Source organism: Lycorma delicatula, chromosome 1 (assembly GCF_047948215.1).
Source record: "Lycorma delicatula isolate Av1 chromosome 1, ASM4794821v1, whole genome shotgun sequence".
In the NCBI taxonomy this organism is placed as follows: Eukaryota; Metazoa; Arthropoda; class Insecta; order Hemiptera; family Fulgoridae; genus Lycorma; species Lycorma delicatula.
Window position 1 is genome coordinate 386,980,899 of NC_134455.1, and position 19,309 is coordinate 387,000,207.

At 29.0% G+C, this 19,309-nt stretch overlaps 1 protein-coding gene across 1 annotated transcript in view; it reads left to right on the plus strand.

Annotated features, from left to right (window-relative positions):
• The window catches only part of LOC142317330 (trafficking protein particle complex subunit 12-like), a 33,408-nt gene extending 21,689 nt beyond the window's left edge, over positions 1-11,719 (plus strand). Inside the window, exons 7-10 of the mRNA XM_075353796.1 lie at positions 2,909-3,078; positions 7,624-7,759; positions 9,749-9,882; positions 11,545-11,719. Of these exons, the coding sequence (XP_075209911.1) occupies positions 2,909-3,078; positions 7,624-7,759; positions 9,749-9,882; positions 11,545-11,548 (444 nt within the window). The 3' untranslated portion in view covers positions 11,549-11,719. The remainder of the gene's footprint in view (positions 1-2,908; positions 3,079-7,623; positions 7,760-9,748; positions 9,883-11,544) is intronic.
• The last annotated feature ends 7,590 nt before the right edge of the window (positions 11,720-19,309 follow it).

Sequence of the window (19,309 nt, forward strand, 5' to 3'; positions counted from 1 at the left end):
TGCAGTCAGGCCATATGTTCTGTTTGTATTCATACAACTCCAATAAGCTCCTGCAAAAAGCCTGCATTCATTTTCATTAAATAGGTATCAGATGAATTATGTACATTTTATGAGTGTTATAGGGTATGCAATCATTTGCAAAATATCTTTTTCTAAAAACTGTTTAAAACTCATTAAGAAACATTTCAATTAAAAAGGTTTGAAAATGGATTTCAATGAATTTTTTAAAAATCTATTTTCAAACCTATATATATATATATATATCTCAATATATATATATATATATATATAGAGAGAGAGAGAGAGAGAGAGAGAGAGATAATAGGTCCATTATCTATTTAAAAAAAAAAAAAACATTGTTATTAATGTTGAAAAAATAACGTATATTGAATTAATTGTAAAAGATCACATAATAAAAAATTAAATCAATGAGCTGGTTGTTTAAAATTTAACTAAATTGCTAAAAATTCTTGCAAAACACATAGTTCAAAATTGGTACCGTAAAAATAAGCATAAGAAAAATACCGTATATTACTATTTAATACACCTTTTAAGAGCCTGTGCAATGGAGAAAATCATAGTTTTGGTATATTGATCACCAAGTAGTTCAGTCTTAATGCCTTGCAATTATTTTTTGTGAGATCTTGTAAAAAAAAAAATTTTGGTTCTGTAACATGATGCTAAATCTTCAAACATTCTCTCTCTTATTTTGTAGTGATGACTTGAAGTATGAGACAGTTTTTATTTTTAGAATTTTTATGTACATTTCTCAATTATTCAATACTTTTCAGTTGTACTTTTTAGTGCTTTCTGAGTGTGAATCAGGCCTTCAGAAAAAGTGTTTTGTGATTTTTTTTGAATACAGGCTGGTGTTATATTTTACAATTTTATGTCTTTCTAATATATACAGCTCTTTTTTTCTCTCCTAATTATAAATTTGATATAAAAAAAGAGAAAATGTTAAACTAATGTTACCATACATGAGAAATTTCACTAAAAAGAGAAATAATTAATTGTGCTAATTCATTTTTTTTATGATATTTATAAAACGTTTTTTTTATATTTTGTAATTATTCAGTGTTTTGATGTTGAATATTTTACGTAACAATTTTTGTAGGACAAATATACTCTTTGAGAGTATGTAAAAATATGATTATAAATAAGTAAACCATTGTTATGATAAAATTGTTATTTTTTTTCATGCCTTATGATTATTTTTTGTAAAATCTTCTAAAAAAAAACCAACATTTTTTTAATCTTTATTCAATCTGATACCAAAACAGAAACAGTTTATGGTAAGTTTCCATGTAGTTAATACTTACTGTGTCATGTGTAGTACACAGATTACAGAAGCTTTTTAAATGTAAATTTACTTTGTAACGCTGAATGGATTTTTGCAAAAGACTGTTTAATAAATGCCAATTATTAGATAAACAAAGAACATTTTCAAATAACTCAGAGAAGATAAGCCATGGATGTGATTAAATAGTACTGCCACAGTGTAAAATTGTAGAAAAAGACAAAGAAATGTTTATAATTTTGGATTAATTTTATAATTATTGTAATTTAGTTAAGATTGATTATTATATCGCGTTTTTCATAGCAAACTCATATGTTTTAAAATGTGAAATTTTGTTAATTTTTCTTGTTTCTTTTTTTTTACAAGTTAGAACTTTTTAAGAGTTGGTCAAGTTAATCTACAGTAAATAAATCTAAACTATAAAACTAAAAAACTCAAAAAACCCTTCAACGACCATTTTGCATAGCTCTGTTGTATTTCATCCACAGTAATTAATTTATTAATTTAATTGATTTTTGGTTTTTAAAACTTAAATTAAATTATGAAATATTATTTTCTTAATTTGCTATTTAGATTTCTATTCTATGTATATGTCATAGGTGTATTAAAAAATCAGGCTGAATGCAGTGTACCAGCTAATTAGAAAATTACCGGTTAATTGGAAATTATTAAAATAATTAACCAAATTTAACCTACACTTGCTAGTCAAGGTTAGTGGGCGAAACAAGTGTAGATTAAGTTTGATTAGATTATATTTATAAATTATATTTATTATTATAAGCAATAATGCAAATATATTATATTCCATTTACCAATTAGCTGGGTGCATTGCAATAAGTCTGATTTTTTAAATTTACGTATGACAAATATACATTTATTAATTTTTGTTAATAATCCCTTGTTAATACAAATGGTAAATGCTATTTATCATATATTTCAAAGGTTAATTAATTTATAGATCAATTATTTGTAGGTCAATTAATTTATATATGATACTGATATGGATGATTATTATTTACTTGTAGTTAAAAAAAAAAAAAAAAATAATGAATGAAAAATTATATACTGAGAATATTTTATCATTATTGATACAATATTAATATGTTTTGTTATCACTTGTAATTTGTTATAAACAAGTTTCTATTGATACAGAGAAAAAATTTGACATGTTTATTTGCTTTTTGTGACATTGTATGATTAAGTTTAGTTATAATGATTTAGGATAAATGTTCCATTTTTTGTCATATATTATGCCCAAATATATTCAAACTATACCTAATTCTTCAACTGGTAAAATTAAAAAAAAAAAGATTTGCCAACTAAACTTTTTCTATGTGTTTTTGTCTTAGATTTCTATTACTTTCTTTGAATTTCATCCTAGCAGTTATGCCTTTAAGAAAAAAAGTTCATTTTTCCCCATGAACTGCTCACATTCAGTTGAGTTCCAGCCTATCTGTATGATATTGTAATGAATATTTTCAGAAAAATATAATGGGGTGAGGTTTAAAATTATCTAGAGAATAATAACTTCAGGTATATTTTATTATTAATTATATTTTAAATGATGTACTTAATTTAAATAAAAAATAAAATGTTTATGTTATATAGGATTATTGGTTAGCTGTTGATGTTCTACAACTGTTATGTGAGAAAGAGACTTTGCTTTCACAAAAAAGGTCCTTATATTCTGTATTAGGTCGTGTTCTTCTACAGTTGGGAGATGTGATGGGTGCAGAAAAAAATTTCCAAATGGCGCAGTCTTTAAAAAAAACCCAGACGTAAGTGACTTCAAAAACAAATTGAAGTTTTTTTAGGATTATGATTTTTGTTTTTTAAAGATAAAAATTGTACTTCTTTGATTTATGTAATTATTAATTTTTAAAAATAAATATTTCAGAATTTATTGAAATATAATTATGTTGCCAAAGTAATCAGTATAGTCCAAGGTGTCTTCGGAGGTTATAGAAAAAGTTAAGTAACTGGTCCAGAACAGGAAATAAAAAATATAATAAATTGCTATGAAAAATTGCCCCCACCTTTCTTTCATTACTTGTCCATCTGCCTCTTTATTATGTTTTTAAACAAAATATTATATCTTATGAATATTCAGAAATATTTTAATAATATTTGGCATAAAGTTAACACCAATATTCTTTACAAAAGTAGGGGAAATATATTAACATATTTTGAAATGGCAGTCCTGATACCTTTTTAGATTAATACTATCTTGTTAATTATTATTTCTATTTTTTTTTTGTCTTAAGTCATTTGACTGGTTTGATGCAACTCTCCAAGATTCTTTATCTAATGCCAGTCATTTGATTTTGGTGTACCCCTACATCCTACATCCCTAACAATTTGTTTTACATATTCCAAATGTTGTCTGCCTGCACAATTTTTCCCTTCTACCTGTCCCTCCAATATTAAAGCGACTATTCCAACATGCCTTAAATGTGGCCTATAAATTTGTCTATTCTTTTTAATATAGTTTTCCAAATGCTTCTTTCTTCATGAATTTGCTGCAACACCTCTTCATTTGTCACTTTATCAACCCATCTGATTTTTAACATTCTCCTATTGCACTACATTTCAAAAGCTTCTAATCTGTTCTTGTCAGGAACTCCGATCATCCAAGTTTCATTTCCATATAAAGCTATGCTTCAAACATATACTTTCAAAAATGTTTTCCTGATGTTTAGATTAATTTTTGATGTAAACAAATTATATTTCTGACTGAAGGCTCGTTTCGCCTGTGCTATTCAGCATTTTATATCGCTCCTGTTTCATCAGTCTTTAGTAATTCTACTTTCCAAATAACAAAATTCTTCTACCTCCATAATTTTTTCTCTTCCTATTTTTATATTCAGTGGTCCATCTACATTATTTATACTACATTTCATTACTTTTGTTTTGTTCTTGTTTATTTTAATGCGGTAGTTCTTGTGTAGGATTTCATCCATGCTGTTCATTGTTTTTTCTAAATCTTTTTTTCCCCTCAGCTAGTATTACTATATGATCAACAAATCGTAGCACCTTTATCTTTTCACCTTGTACTGTTACTCCAGATCTACATTGTTTTTTAGCATCATTAACTGCTATTTCTATGTAAAGATTAAAAAGTATCAGGGGTAGGGAACTACATCCTTGTCAATCTCCCTTTTTTATTACAGCTTCTTTATTATGTTCTTCAATTATTACTGTTGCTTTTTGGTTCCTGCAAATGCTAGCAATTGTTCTTCTATCTCTGTACTTGAATCCTAATTTTTTTTAAATGCTGAACATTTTATTCCAGTCTATGTTATCGAATGCCTTTTCTAGGTTTATAAATGCTGAGTATGTTAGTTCGTTTTTCTTTAATCTTCCTTCTACTATTAATGTGAGCACTAAAATTGCTTCCCTTGTCTCTGTTATTTTCCTGAAAACAAATTGGTCTTCTCCTAACACTTCTTCCACCCTCCTCTTAATTCTTCTGTACAGAATTCTAGTTAAGATTTTTGATGCATGACTAGTTAAGCTAATTTTTTTCTATTCTTCTCATTTTTCTGCTCGTGCTTTCTTTGGTATCATGAATAATGCTCTTTTTGAAGTCTGACGGAACTTCCCCTTTTTCATAAATATTACGCACCAGTTAATAATCTATCTATTGCTTCCTCACCCGCACTGCGCAGTAAAATTCTGCAGGTATTCCGTCTATTCCAGGAACCTTTCTGCCATTCAAATCTTTTAATGCTTTCTTAAATTCAGATGTCAGTATTGTTTCTCCCCTTTTATCCTCTTCTCTTTGACTTCCTCTATAACACCATTTTCTAATTCATTTCCTCCGTATAACTCTTCAATAAATTCCACCCACCTATCAAACTTTCTTTTTGTATTATAAATTGGTGTACCATCTTTGTTTAACACATTATTAGATTTTAATTTATGTACCACAAAACTTTCTTTTCAACAATATATCATAAGTGATACTTATTTTTATTGGTTCCAGAGTTATAGCCAAATAAAATTTTAATTAATGGACTATTTGGATCTTACAAGGGGAAGGCACATCAGTTCAAATCTGATTTCATCTCTTTTTTTTTAACTTTTTTTTTAATTTAAATATATTGATTTATTAATAATTATTAACCTCTGATTGTAAAAAAAAAAATTCAGTAAATAATAATTCAATAACATTAAAAAAAAATTTGAAAAAATATCGAAGTTATTAATGAAATAAAATTTTATGTAGTTTTCATTTTAAAAAAAAATATGTATCTGTAATTTAATAGGCTTACAAGGAAGTGATGTGGTGTCCGCATCAGATTCTTTTCATAAAAAAACTAATGAATTGACAATGCTGTGGGGAAGAAATGACTCCATTTTTTTCAGTGAAACTAATGGATTGATAATGCTAAATGTGAGGGTACATTGTCGTATGAAGCAGCCATCACTTGGAGGACCAAAGTTTGAACTTTTTACCTCTTCCACCAGTGATTGAACCTCTTACTGATTTTATTTTGTAATCTTTTTAAAATGTAAAGATAGTAATGACTGTTTAGTAATGTTGGTTTGTACTTCAGGAAAGAATTTGTAATGAATTACACCTTGAAATGTTATGAATGAATTACACCTTTTGTCCACTGAAATGTTGCATTTGGTTGCTGATAGGTAAACAGAAATTAGAACATACAAATTCTTTTGAGTTTTATCATAAAAGTCTTTTAATTTTTATTACAGTCATCTATTAATGTTGATGATCTTCCTGTACCCGGATCATTATTAACTGACTTGTATCCTTTTTTAAATTATGTAGATTACTCATAATGTTGAGTACTAATAAAATAGTCCTCATTAGAAAGTTATACTAATAATTCATATGTTTCTGTATATATGCATATTTCAGTTTCATACAAAATTTCATGTTAATATATTGTGGGGATAAATCACTCTAAAAATTGCAATGTGGCACAGAATTTCTTATTTAAATGGTTACACCATGAGCTGCTGCATAACATACAATATGTGTTTAAATACAAACACATACAAAAAACATACAAATTGTGTGTATGGGATAGTGTGTTATATTTTTCTTCAAGCAGTGGTACCAACTGTATGTTTTTAAATTCTTGAATATTCACAGTTCAATTATTCTCTTTTTAAAAAGGGTTTGCATGTTATTAAAACTGTACAGGATGGTAGAGATCATTTAATTAAGTTAAAAGTTCATGTTATCATAAAACAAATGGTTTGATAGACTAAAATCAGATGTACTGATTTTGATGTAGAGTACATGTATGGATTTGGTACCAAAAAACTCTACACCAGCCTTCCTTCAATAATTTTATAACTATAAAAGGAAGTGAAAATATAATAAAGAGTTGAAGAGAGCAGGTGCAAAGAGTTTGCCAAAATAGCGTTCAAGGTAAGATAGTAAGCGATAGTAAGCGTTGCGCATGTCCACCATTCTAGTGAAATCTGTGCTTGGCCGCAGTAAAATTAGTAAAACTTGGGTTATGTCATGATTGCCTGTACAGCGAGTATCATTTGTTTTATCTATGCGAAATCTATTTTTTATAATAATACTTGTGTGAAAGCTTGATTGGGTGTGTATAAAAAATTGTGAAGTAGTTGAGAACTTTGTGATAATATTTGAAATGATTCAATGTCTTAATTTAAAGAAGGTTCAAGCTTACCATAATTGAAAAAAAGAAGAAGGAATGAGTCAACTGGAATTGAACAAGTTCAAAATGTTCAAGGTGGAGTGTAGACCTGTAGAATGTGAAAAAGCCGAATGCTGTAAACACTCGTACCTCTATCTCCCTCTATTGTTCCTGTTAAGCCTATGAGATAGATATAACTAAAAATACTTAAGAAGATGTAATAAAGTTGATGGAAATAGTAAGTAGATTAGTAGGAGATATCTCAAAATACATTTATTTTTGGAAAAAATTTCTGTAAATAGTAAAAAAAAAATTTTTTTATCCTAAACGCTGGAGATTCATTAACTTCTTACATTCACCCAACAGGCATGTTAATATTCTATATCTAAAAGACCGCAGCCATGGCTCTGATGCATCTCTGCCCTTTTTTGTTTTGCAGGTACATAAAGTGGACACTTTCAAGAGCTATTAAAAAACTTATTTCTTTTTCCATTTCCACTTTAATAATTGTTAAATTAAGAGAATAAACAATCTCTGATAAAAGTAATTGCAGAATCTAGTGGGTGTTTTTTTTTAGTGAAATGTGAATGTGAGATACTTAAAAATCATAATTCTAGCATTACTTTCTGTAGTAACAATTTTTTTAATTACAAATTATAATTGCTGTGTTTTTTTTATATGCAGTGGAACACTTACTGGCCACACTGCTGATTTACAGGAGCTAGTTGACAGAGGATTGATGGCAGTTTCTCAACATGCATTTCAAGATGCATATGATGCATTTCATAAAGCTTCACTCTTAGAACCAGCCAATATCATGGTATTTTTACTTATTAATTTCTATTTTTTACTTTAAGTCTTAATCTCTTGATGTTGGTATCGCTTTCAATTATATTTCCGTGTTATATTATGTTTATGCTAGAATTTATCCACATGATTGAAATTCTAATTTTCTACCTAACATTTCTAGAACCTTATAGATATTGGGTTTTACACCTGTTTTAAAAATTCACAAAAAAAATGTGGTTAACAGTCGGCAATAAACTGCAGTTTATTAAAAATAAAATTAGCTTGTTACCATTAAATTACCAGTGAGAGAGAGTTACTATGAAATTGTTTGCAATAGATGCACCAGATTAATGCTAATGCATGGTTATGTCATGTTACCTAGTGATGCTCCTGGTTTGAATAACTGTGTGTAAGTGCGTCTTTCATTATTCAGAATTTATGCTGCTGGATCATTAATATTTTTAAATAAAGTCCTATTTAGTCTGATCAATATATATTTAATTTATAACACATTTAGATATGTTTTCACTTATTTAAATATTATAGTCATTAGTAAATTATCTCACATTGTTAAGTTTAAAATGGTATACAATATTAGTTTTAAATGGTGTACATGTACAATATTTATGTTTAAAGAGTATTATAATTAATGTATTTATATTTAGTTTCACATTTTAAGTTACATCCTGTACTGATTGATTTAGACAATACTATTAGAAAGAAAAAATATATAATACAAAGCAGCTGTTGAACTTAACTAGAATAACAAATTTATATGCTTTACATAAGTAAGAAGAAAAGAGTTAGACAGTTTATTTACCAATAATAAGGAGGACATGAAACTAAACAATTCCTATATGCCGTTGACTAACTGCTGTGCATTGCAGTTTCCCTTGTTGTGTTTACTGTACATATTGCATCAGAGATTTTAATTAGGACACAGAATTGTCACAATTTTTAGGTAATATCATCACAATTACAAATCCTTTAAATTCCTTAAATCTGTTACATTTATTTAGTGGAAGCTCTTTACAGTTATTTACACTATGTTATATATTAATACTACTGCTACTACTATTACTGCTAGTAATAATAATAATTCATTTCTTAGATTTTGTTTTACATACAGTATCTTAGAAACATTACCAACTTAAACCACTTATACGCTCTGTATAAAAAAAAACACTTCATATGAAAAATTAGGTTTCCCCTATAGTATATTTCATGTTGGGGATACCGTCAAAATTAAAATAACAAAAACAAAACTTTAAATTAAAATAATTAAGTAATTTGTGTTGTCAGATACTTCACAATTTGAAACAGGATCTTCCAGTTAAGTGCAATCATTAAGTGATTGTTTTGTAAAACAAAAGTACACTAGCAGCTTTTAAAATCGTTGTATTTATCCATAACAGCATAATAATCATTAAATAATGCTCTTCATTTCAGCAGTGTATTGACCTGATTTAATTATTAGAAAGTAAAATGGACTATAAAAATCAACCGAGTAGCTGTGTTATACATGTGCCATTCATTCCATATCCACTAAAATGTGCAAGAGGTTATACCTTTCAGTTTCAGAAAACTTATATTAAAATAATGATAATTTTGATTTTGTTTGTGAATTACAAAAGTTATAACAATTATAGGAAAATATGTTGTTAAGTTATTCATTTTGTTACTTTTATTTCTAATATAATATTATTACTAGTATTTTAATTTTATAATACAATGTAGAAAACACAGAATATTTTAATTTTATCCTGCGTTTAAAGGTCAACCTATATTTATTCAATTAAGTATTTAGTCCTGAAATCTTAAATTTCAAACTGGAATTTACATTTACCTTAAATTATAGTCTGTACTTTTTTCCTTATATCAGTAGTACGCATTGTTCACAGAAACTGATGGATTATGTATTTTGTACTACAGTATTATACTGTGTAAAGATAGATATGAAACATTAGTATAACTCTGAATTAGATTTCTTATTTATATTACTTTAATAAATTTATTTTAGGATATTAACCCGATTCTGATAGAGAACAATAAATGTCAACTAGCATTTAAATGGGTTACTACAGCTGCTTGTGTTGCAAATAAAAGGCCTAAAGATGTTTCTCGAGACTGTATATTGAACACAAAAAATTACAGGTACCTACTCAAATTCTATTTGTTGTAACTATTTTATTTTGGTTAAAGTTAGTTAATAAATACAGATTATAGTGGAAATGGTGAAGGGGCTTATAATAAACATAAAAAAAATAAATGTGTGAGTGGTGGTGGTGGAGGGGTGATTTGGGGGTTAAAAAATTTTCTAATACAGAAGTTGTAGATCATGCAAAAATCTACAATATTTTTTAGAGGTCACTTTTTAACACGACCTAAAAATTTCTGAGAAAAATGCGAAATTTTTTTTTTTTGTTTTATTTTTCATTTCTGCAAAAATAATTTAATTTTGACGGAAGTTGGTGAAAGTATACCTTTCTGTGTCTTAAATAACCACAACTCTTTTTGACATCAACTTTAAATGATTTATTTTAATCGGTCTAATATAACCAACTATAAGAAAAAATGATTGAAATATTAAAACAATGGATCAATTGTTCTTAAACTCTAATTAATGGTCATTAATCAGCATTGACGTGATCATTGGTTTTTTTTAATAGTTAACTTTAGTTATGGAATGTTGAAATTAACAAAGCAGAAAGAACAAAGAGAAACCACACTCTTTATGTACAATTTTCCATAGTTCCTACGTAAATTTTTCTAACAAATCATGACTTGAAGAGCAATTATGTAGAAAAGAAGACATTTTAATTCAGTTTAAAACTCAACCTTTTCTACATAGGGATAATAACTATGCCAGAATTAATTTTTCTTTCATGATGCAAATTGTGGAAGTTTTTTAAACTAATTATGGTTAATTTCTTTTTTAAATTTTTCTGTGTAAATAAATAATTTATCATTTCTTGGTCTTTTATTAGTCCTTGCAATTTTTCTTTGCTCTTTGTGGGCTCTTATCTCTATCTTCATTTTATTTATCTCATCACTTTAAGTGAGTAACAGATTAAGAAATTGTCACAAGAAATCTTGTATTTCGAGAAATAAAAAAATTATTATTATTAAAGACTTACTTGTGCTGAAATTATTTATTGTTTTATTCCGTTTTTCACTTTAATATATTTTATTAATAGTTAATATTTATTTAATATTATATTATTTTATTAATAGTAGAAGGAAGATTAATGAAAAACAAACCGACATACTTTGGATTATATTTATAGACCTAGAAAAGGCATTCGATAACGTAAACTGGAATAAAATGTTCAGCATTTTAAAAAAATTAGGGTTCACATACAGTGAATTAAGCTGTGCCTACTACTGAACGTTATGGTATCCTAGCTAATAGTTTGACAGATTAGGATGTATAGTTTTCTTACTATTTTTTTAGGTAGTTTGAAACGAGTCGTTGGTTACATTTGCCATTTTTTTATTTTTTTTTAATAGCATGACTATCAATAGGTATTGCTTTAGAGGATGAGCTAATGCTATGTCTGACTGTCTCGCGTCATGGAGGCTGGTATATTTTTCATACCTATATCTTCCTCAATTTTTGTAGGAATTAAAAAATCACATTATCAAAAAAAATTATTTATATCTAAAAATGATGCACAGTTTTTTCTAAATCTACTGCAGCTATTTCATTTTCTACATAAGTTATTAAAACACTCATTATAAATTTTTCTTTTAAAAACCCATGTATTACTTATGTAAAACCATCTGTGACACTTATATGTGTTTTCATTTATTTAGATGAAATGCTGACCTACTCGATGCTATTCCAATGCTTTTGAAGAAAATGAAAGCAAGCTAAACAGATTTATAATGAAAATTAATTTCAGCTGTTTTAAAATGATTCACAAACTATTACTGCTTCAACTGAGACATTCTGCTTCAATCTGAGAGAGAGAGAGAGAGAGAGAGAGAGAGAGAGAGAGAGAGATATTAATTTTTATTATAGATAAATTTAATAGATTTTCAGAAGAAACAGTACAGAAAACTGAAAAACATTACATGAATATATATATATATATATATATATATTTTTTTTTTTTATTAATATAAGAATTAAAAGGATTTAATAAATATATGTTATTAAAAACATAAGAATTATATTTTATAACATATCATAAAATAATAATACTGCCATGAAACCATGAAGTCCATAGTCCATAGTCCTTAGTCCCCAGTTGGTAGGTCCCCGGTTGGTAGGGTAGAAAATTCAAAAAGGGAAATGGATAGGGTAAAGGTGGATATATTAGGAATTAGTGAGGTTCGGTGGGAAGAGGAAGGCGACTTTTGGGCAGGTGACTTTAGAGTAATTAACTCAGCGTCAAATAATGGGCCGGCAGGAGTAGGTTTCGTGATGAACAAGAAGATAGGGAGGAGAGTGGAGTATTTCAAGACGCATAGCGATAGAATCATTGTATAAGGGTAAAATCAAAACCTAAACCGACAACAATTGTTAACGTAAATATGCCTACAAGCGCCCATGATGATGATGAGGTAGAGTATGTATACAAAGAGATTGATGAAGCAATTAAACACGTAAAAGGAGATGAAAATTTAATAATAGTTGGAGATTGGAATGCAAGCATTGGAAAAGGCAAGGAAGGAAATATAGTGGGTTAATACGGGCTGGGCAAAAGGAATGAAAGAGGGGACCGACTTATAGAGTTTTGCACATTTAAAAATTATAATAGAAGAATATACAGTTGGAAAAAGCCAGGCGATACTGCAAGGTATCAGATAGATTATATCATGGTTAAGCAAAGATTTAGAAATCAACTCGTTGACTGCAAAACTTACCCTGGAGCAGACATTGATAGCGACCATAATTTGGTGATAATGAAATGTAGATTGGGGTTTAAAAACCTGAAGAAAAGGTGTCAGATGAATCGGTGGAATTTAGAGAAGCTTGAGGAAGAAGAGGTAAAGAAGATTTTTGAGGAGGACATCGCAAGAGGTCTGAGTAAAAAAGATAAGGTAGAAAATGTAGAAGAAGAATGGGAGAATGTTAAAAAGGAAATTCTTAAATCAGCAGAAGCAAACTTAGGCGGAATAAAGAGAACCGGTAGAAAACCTTGGGATTCAGACGATATATTGCAGCTGATGGATGAACGTAGAAAATATAAGAATGCTAGTGATGAAGAAAGTAAAAGGAACTATCGACAATTAAGAAATGCTATAAACAGGAAGTGCAAACTGGCGAAAGAAGAGTGGATTAAAGAAAAGTGTTCAGAAGTGGAAAGAGAAATGAACATTGGTAAAATAGACAGAGCATACAGGAAAGTTAAGGAAAATTTTGGGGTACATAAATTAAAATCTAATAATGATTTAAACAAAGATGGTACACCGATATATAATACGAAAGGTAAAGTCGATAGATGGGTGGAATATATTGAAGAGTTATACGGAGGAAATGAATTAGAAAATGGTGTTATAGAGGAAGAAGAGGAAGTTGAGGAGGATGAAATGGGAGAAACAATACTGAGATCTGAATTTAAGAGAGCATTAAAAGATTTAAATGGCAGAAAGGCTCCTGGAATAGATGGAATACCTGTAGAATTACTGCGCAGTGCAGGTGAGGAAGCGATTGATAGATTATGCAAACTGGTGTGTAATATTTATGAAAAAGGGGAATTTCCATCAGACTTCAAAAAAAGTGTTATAGTCATGATACCAAAGAAAGCAGCGGCAGATAAATGTGAAGAATACAGAACAATTAGTTTAATTAGTCAAGCATCAAAAATCTTAACTAGAATTCTATACAGAAGAATTGAGAGGACAGTGGAAGAAGTGTTAGGAGAAGACCGATTTGGTTCCAGGAAAAGTATAGGAAAGCAATTTTAGGCCTCAGATTAATAGTAGAAGGAAGATTAAAGAAAAACAAACCGACGTACTTGGCGTTTATAGACCTAGAAAAGGCATTCAATAACGTAGACTGGAATAAAATGTTCAGCATTTTAAAAAAATTAGGGTCAAATACAGAGATAAAAGAACAATTGCTAACATGTACAGTAACCAAACAGCAACAGTAACAATTGAAGAACCTACGAAAGAAGCCGTAATAAGAAAGGGAGTCCGACAAGGATGTTCCCTATCTCCGTTACTTTTTAATCTTTACATGGAACTAGCAGTTAATGATGTTAAAGAACAATTTAGATTCGGAGTAACAGTACAAGGTGAAAAGATAAAGATGCTACGATTTGCAGATGATATAGTAATTCTAGCCGAGAGTAAAAAGGATTTAGAAGAAACAATGAACGGCATAGATGAAGTCCTACGCAAGAACTATCGCATGAAAATAAACAAGAACAAAACAAAAGTAATGAAATGTAGTAGAAATAACAAAGATGGACCACTGAATGTGAAAATAGGAGGAGAAAAGATTATGGAGGTAGAAGAATTTTGTTATTTGGGAAGTAAAATTACTAAAGATGGACGAAGCAGGAGCGATATAAAATGCCGAATAGCACAAGCTAAACGAGCCTTCAGTAAGAAATATAATTTGTTTACATCAAAAATTAATTTAAATGTCAGGAAAAGATTTTTGAAAGTGTATGTTTGGAGTGTCGCTTTATATGGAAGTGAAACTTGGACGATCGGAGTATCTGAGAAGAAAAGATTAGAAGCTTTTGAAATGCGGTGCTATAGGAGAATGTTAAAAATCAGATGGTTGGATAAAGTGACAAATGAAGAGGTATTGCGGCAAATAGATGAAGAAAGAAGCATTTGGAAAAATATAGTTAAAAGAAGAGACAGACTTATACGCCACATACTAAGGCATCCTGGAATAGTCGCTTTAATATTGGAAGGACAAGTAGAAGGGAAAAATTGTGTAGGCAGGCCACGTTTGGAGTATGTAAAACAAATTGTTGGGGATGTAGGATGTAGAGGGTATACTGAAATGAAACGACTAGCACTAGATAGGGAATCTTGGAGAGCTGCATCAAACCAGTCAAATGACTGAAGACAAAAAAAAAAGGAACCATGAAATATGAATATTATGAAATTAATTTTTTTACATTATTGATTTTCTTATAAACGAGTTAGTACAAATGTAAAATCTTTTACGTTATATTACTTATGCTGATTACTGAAATACAGGTGCTGTGATAATTTTCAGTTGCACTGAAAATGATGGATCTGAGAAAATTGAATTAATGAACTATGAAAAAGTGCATTTTTTTGATGTCAAGACTCAGTTGGCTTGTATTCCAAATCTTTCTCATTGTTCAGTTACATTTTCTGTATTATTTTATATTTTATGTCGCTACTTATATGTTTTTGTTTGGTATGAGTTATAACCATAACATTTGTAATAACCATAACCATAATGTGATATGAATCACAAGTCACTATTAAAAATAAGCATAACTGTTTTCATAGATTACATGCGTTCCATTCCCGACTTACTAAAGAAATTGAAGAATGAATTTCTTGCCTTCTTCACTTAGCTGAATGTAATGCTGTACTCAGCCTACTGCAAGTCAGATGATGTTGAGTTTGTAATTTCATTTATGATGTATAATCTATATATATATATATATATATATATATATTTGTACAATATTTCTGCAGAAACAGAAAAGTTTCACCTCCTGTGTCTCAGAAAAGAATTATTTTTTATACATCATTAAATATTTTTAAAGGGAAGCAATCCATTGTGTAGAAAAACATGCTAAGGTTTATTGCTGAAAAAACCAAAGGATCTCACCTTAAATAATAAAAAAAACACTGTAATTGTGGTAGTACTGTACCATATTAAAATATTATTAGCATACTACTTTTACTAGAAACTAATGTTTTCATACTCTATGAAAGATTTGTCATTTTAAAACTATTATAAAAGAACTTGCAGTAATATTTTATATGTTACCAGTATTGCTGAACATTCTTTATATGAAAAATAATTAAAAAATTTGGTTTATATGAATATATTAAATACGTAACTTAAATCGTGTAAATGTAATATTGTATAATTTTATATTTAATTATATGTAAATGTATGTTAGTCTAAATACATCACTGATTAGTTATATTGATGAATTAAGTACAAAAATAATATCGGTTTGAAATTTTTGTCTGTTTACGCATTGATCGCCTAAAGTAGTTTTATCTCTAAAAAATCCTCCTCAAAATGATTGAATATTTTTGTTAACAAAACATCTTGTCTTCTGTGTGAGATTGCTTAATAAAAACCGATCTGGGTCTAATGTTTTTGATAAGAGTTTGTAACTTTTCTCCCAAATAACAACTTTAACAAAAGCTGGATTGAGCCTCCACAAGATGTGGCTGGATATATCCCAAACAAATAGGAGAAATTTGTCTGGTGAACTGAATCTAAATAAACTTCACAGCTTCATTTATCATCAAATCACATCTCTCTGTTACCTCACTAGATCACATCTAGCGTTATAACTCAGGACCTAGTCCCAACATAGGTGACCCCTTGACAGTCAACCATGAAAGGTCTTTTAAGGAATATTCCTTTGACTGAACCAAACAACACCAGAGTTCATAGAAGGCAGCATTCGTTTACGACGGGCTGCTCCACTTAGAAGATAACACGGGATTGAAAGCATTGGAATACCTCAAAACTACACACATGCACAAGAAAAATACAAAGTCAAAAATCAAACCAAAGCAAATCAGCTACATCTCCACACACAATGTAAACTCTCTCATACAGACTAGCATACCAAAAATAATAACTGGCCTAATGGACCAACATGAAATTCATCATTGGTCTGCAGGAAATAAGAAATATAGTCTAGGGCGCCATGGAATCTCAAAGATATAAGCTCTACAAACATATACCTGGGGAGAGAGTGATGAAAAATGTCCCACAGTTTGGAACAGGCTTTTTAGTCAGCGTCAAAATAATAAACTCCATACAAGAATTCAAGTCACAATCCGCAAGAATCTCAACACTCATCCTAAAAGTATCTAATGAAATCTGCACTGTAGTAAACACCCATGCACCCACTAATAATAAAAATAACTCTACAAAAGACCATAAAGAAACAGTAAAGTTCTGGGATCTACTTTACCCGACTATAAATAACACTCCCAAAAACCTTGCTAAACAATTACTCGAGAGACTTCAGTACTTAACTAAGAAGAGAAAGAAGATACCACGACATCATCAGAAAATGGTCTGCCCAAAAGAAATGAATGTCGATCTCTACTGAAACCACAACCTAATCAGAAAATCTATTTATTTCAATTGGAAACCTCAAAAACTCAAAACCTCAAAACGCCCCCCCCACAACACTAAAGGAGAATGGCGACTAGACCAAGTCTTCACAGACAAACACCACCACAAGGTGATCTATAATGTAAATAGCGAATGTGACGAAACAGTGGAGAAAGACATCAAACATGGCTATTTCATCAATCCCAAAAATCAGAAACATCCTTCTAAAACGTACTAAAACAAAGAAAAGAAACCACCTGTATTTTATTTTCTGGTGACCCCTTCCTTAGTAATCCCCACCAGGAGATCCGTTTGGATCTTTGTGTGAGAACTACTACTATTTTTGAAAATGGTAATTTAGTATACCGGGAGGAGTTCTTGTTTGTCTGCTTCTTTTTTATCTGTAAAGGTTTTAATTTGATATTGCCAAATTCTTGTTTTAATAATCAAAATCAAAATTTACATTTCAGTTTTTCGAATCTGATAAATATTATGACATAATGCCTCTTCATAAATCCACTAGCAGCTGGGAAGTAGATGACCTAAAAGGAAATAAGTATTTCTTTAATGTCTGTGGGAAGATTAAGAAACCATCACTAATTGATAGCTTTGAAGGTAAATTAAAAAAAAAAAAAAGTGTTGTTAATACCAATTCAAATGTTGTTTTTCAGCAAATATAATAAATTTACATATTCAATTAAGATAATGATATTAGTATTGCTATGTTTCCTGTTTTGATTTTTTCATTTATATCGGTTTGGATTGATACTGAAAGTTATTTCAATGTAACACTTTGTTTTGTTTTTTGTCGAATGCTAGTTCTTTTTCACTAAATTTTAAACTTCCTCTATATTCTTTAATGGTAAATTATAGTTTTTGAAGATCAGTTATAGAAACCTACAGAAAATTGTCTTTATGAGAATGACAAGATTCACTGTTAAACTGTAATTATGCTTACAATGTAGTGTGACTTTGCATAATGAAAAATCCTAAGCAGCAACTCTACTTTTAAACTTAGAGTAGGACCTTAACATTCCCAATCCAAAACAAGCCTTCCCAATCCAAAATCCATTATTTTCCCAAATATTACCTTTTCTTTTTTTTAAATTATAAATCGGTTGAAATGGTGAAATAAAATCAAAAATAGAGAAAATTCACAAAACTGTTTACTTAGAAATAAAAATCTATAATAGATATACATTTTGACTGTTAAAGAAGCATTATCATATCAGAAGAAATTTGTTTAAGTAAATATAAATTCAATGAGTTTAAAATATTAAATAAACATAAAAAGTTGTTTTAAGGGAAGGGATATTTCTTTGACCGAATAAAGATTCAAACTGTCAGTTAATTTTTAGATAAATTCTTATGTCATATTGTACTGTATCTGGGCATGGAGAAGGGTGAAGTGGCTAGTTTGAGAAGAATTCAACTTGTTTGAAGTATTATGATCGTAAAAAATTTCAGTTTTCATATTTCAATTTAAATATCCATTCTGACCATATTTCAATCCATTTGACTAGTTTTGGCATGACATCTGTACATACTTATATATTTATATATATATATGCATATATGTGTATCTTGCATAACTCAAAAATGATTAGCTGTAGGATGTTGAAAATTTCTATTTAGGACTGTTGTAACATCTAGTTGTGCACCTTCGTTTTTTAATTTCAATCGACTGAATCAAAACTGTCAAAAAGAGCTCAAAATTAAAAAAAAAAAAATTGGATTTTGGACTTTTTCTTAACTGCAGTAATAAGCCCTCATTGAGAGCTTTTCAACGATAATAGGTGGTACTTATTTTCATTGGTTTTTGAGTTATAGCCAAATGAGATTTTAATTGATAAAATATTTTGCTATTTGGGAAGGCACAATGGTTCGAATCAGACTTCATCTCCTTTTTTTTAACTTTTTTTTTTTTTAATTTAAATATATTTATTAATAATTATTAATCTCTGATTGTAAAAAAAGTTTTATGATAAATAATAATTCAGTAATAATAAAAAAATGAAAAAATATCAGAAGTTATTAATGAAACAAAATTTTATGTATTTATAATTTTTTTTAAATGTTGAATATGTAATTTAATAGGCATACAAGGAAGTCATGTGGTGCCAAACATCAGATTTTTACATATTTGTTTCAGAAGTCCTGGTATGAATATTGTGCTAACAATGGTTGTAACCATAGTAAATTATAGTGGGACTCCTAAAATCAAGAATCTTTTCAGCATTTTGTGAAGACATAGAAAATTACTATTTTATTACGCTGCAAGATGGTTATCACGTGGGAAATTTTTGCAACGTGTTT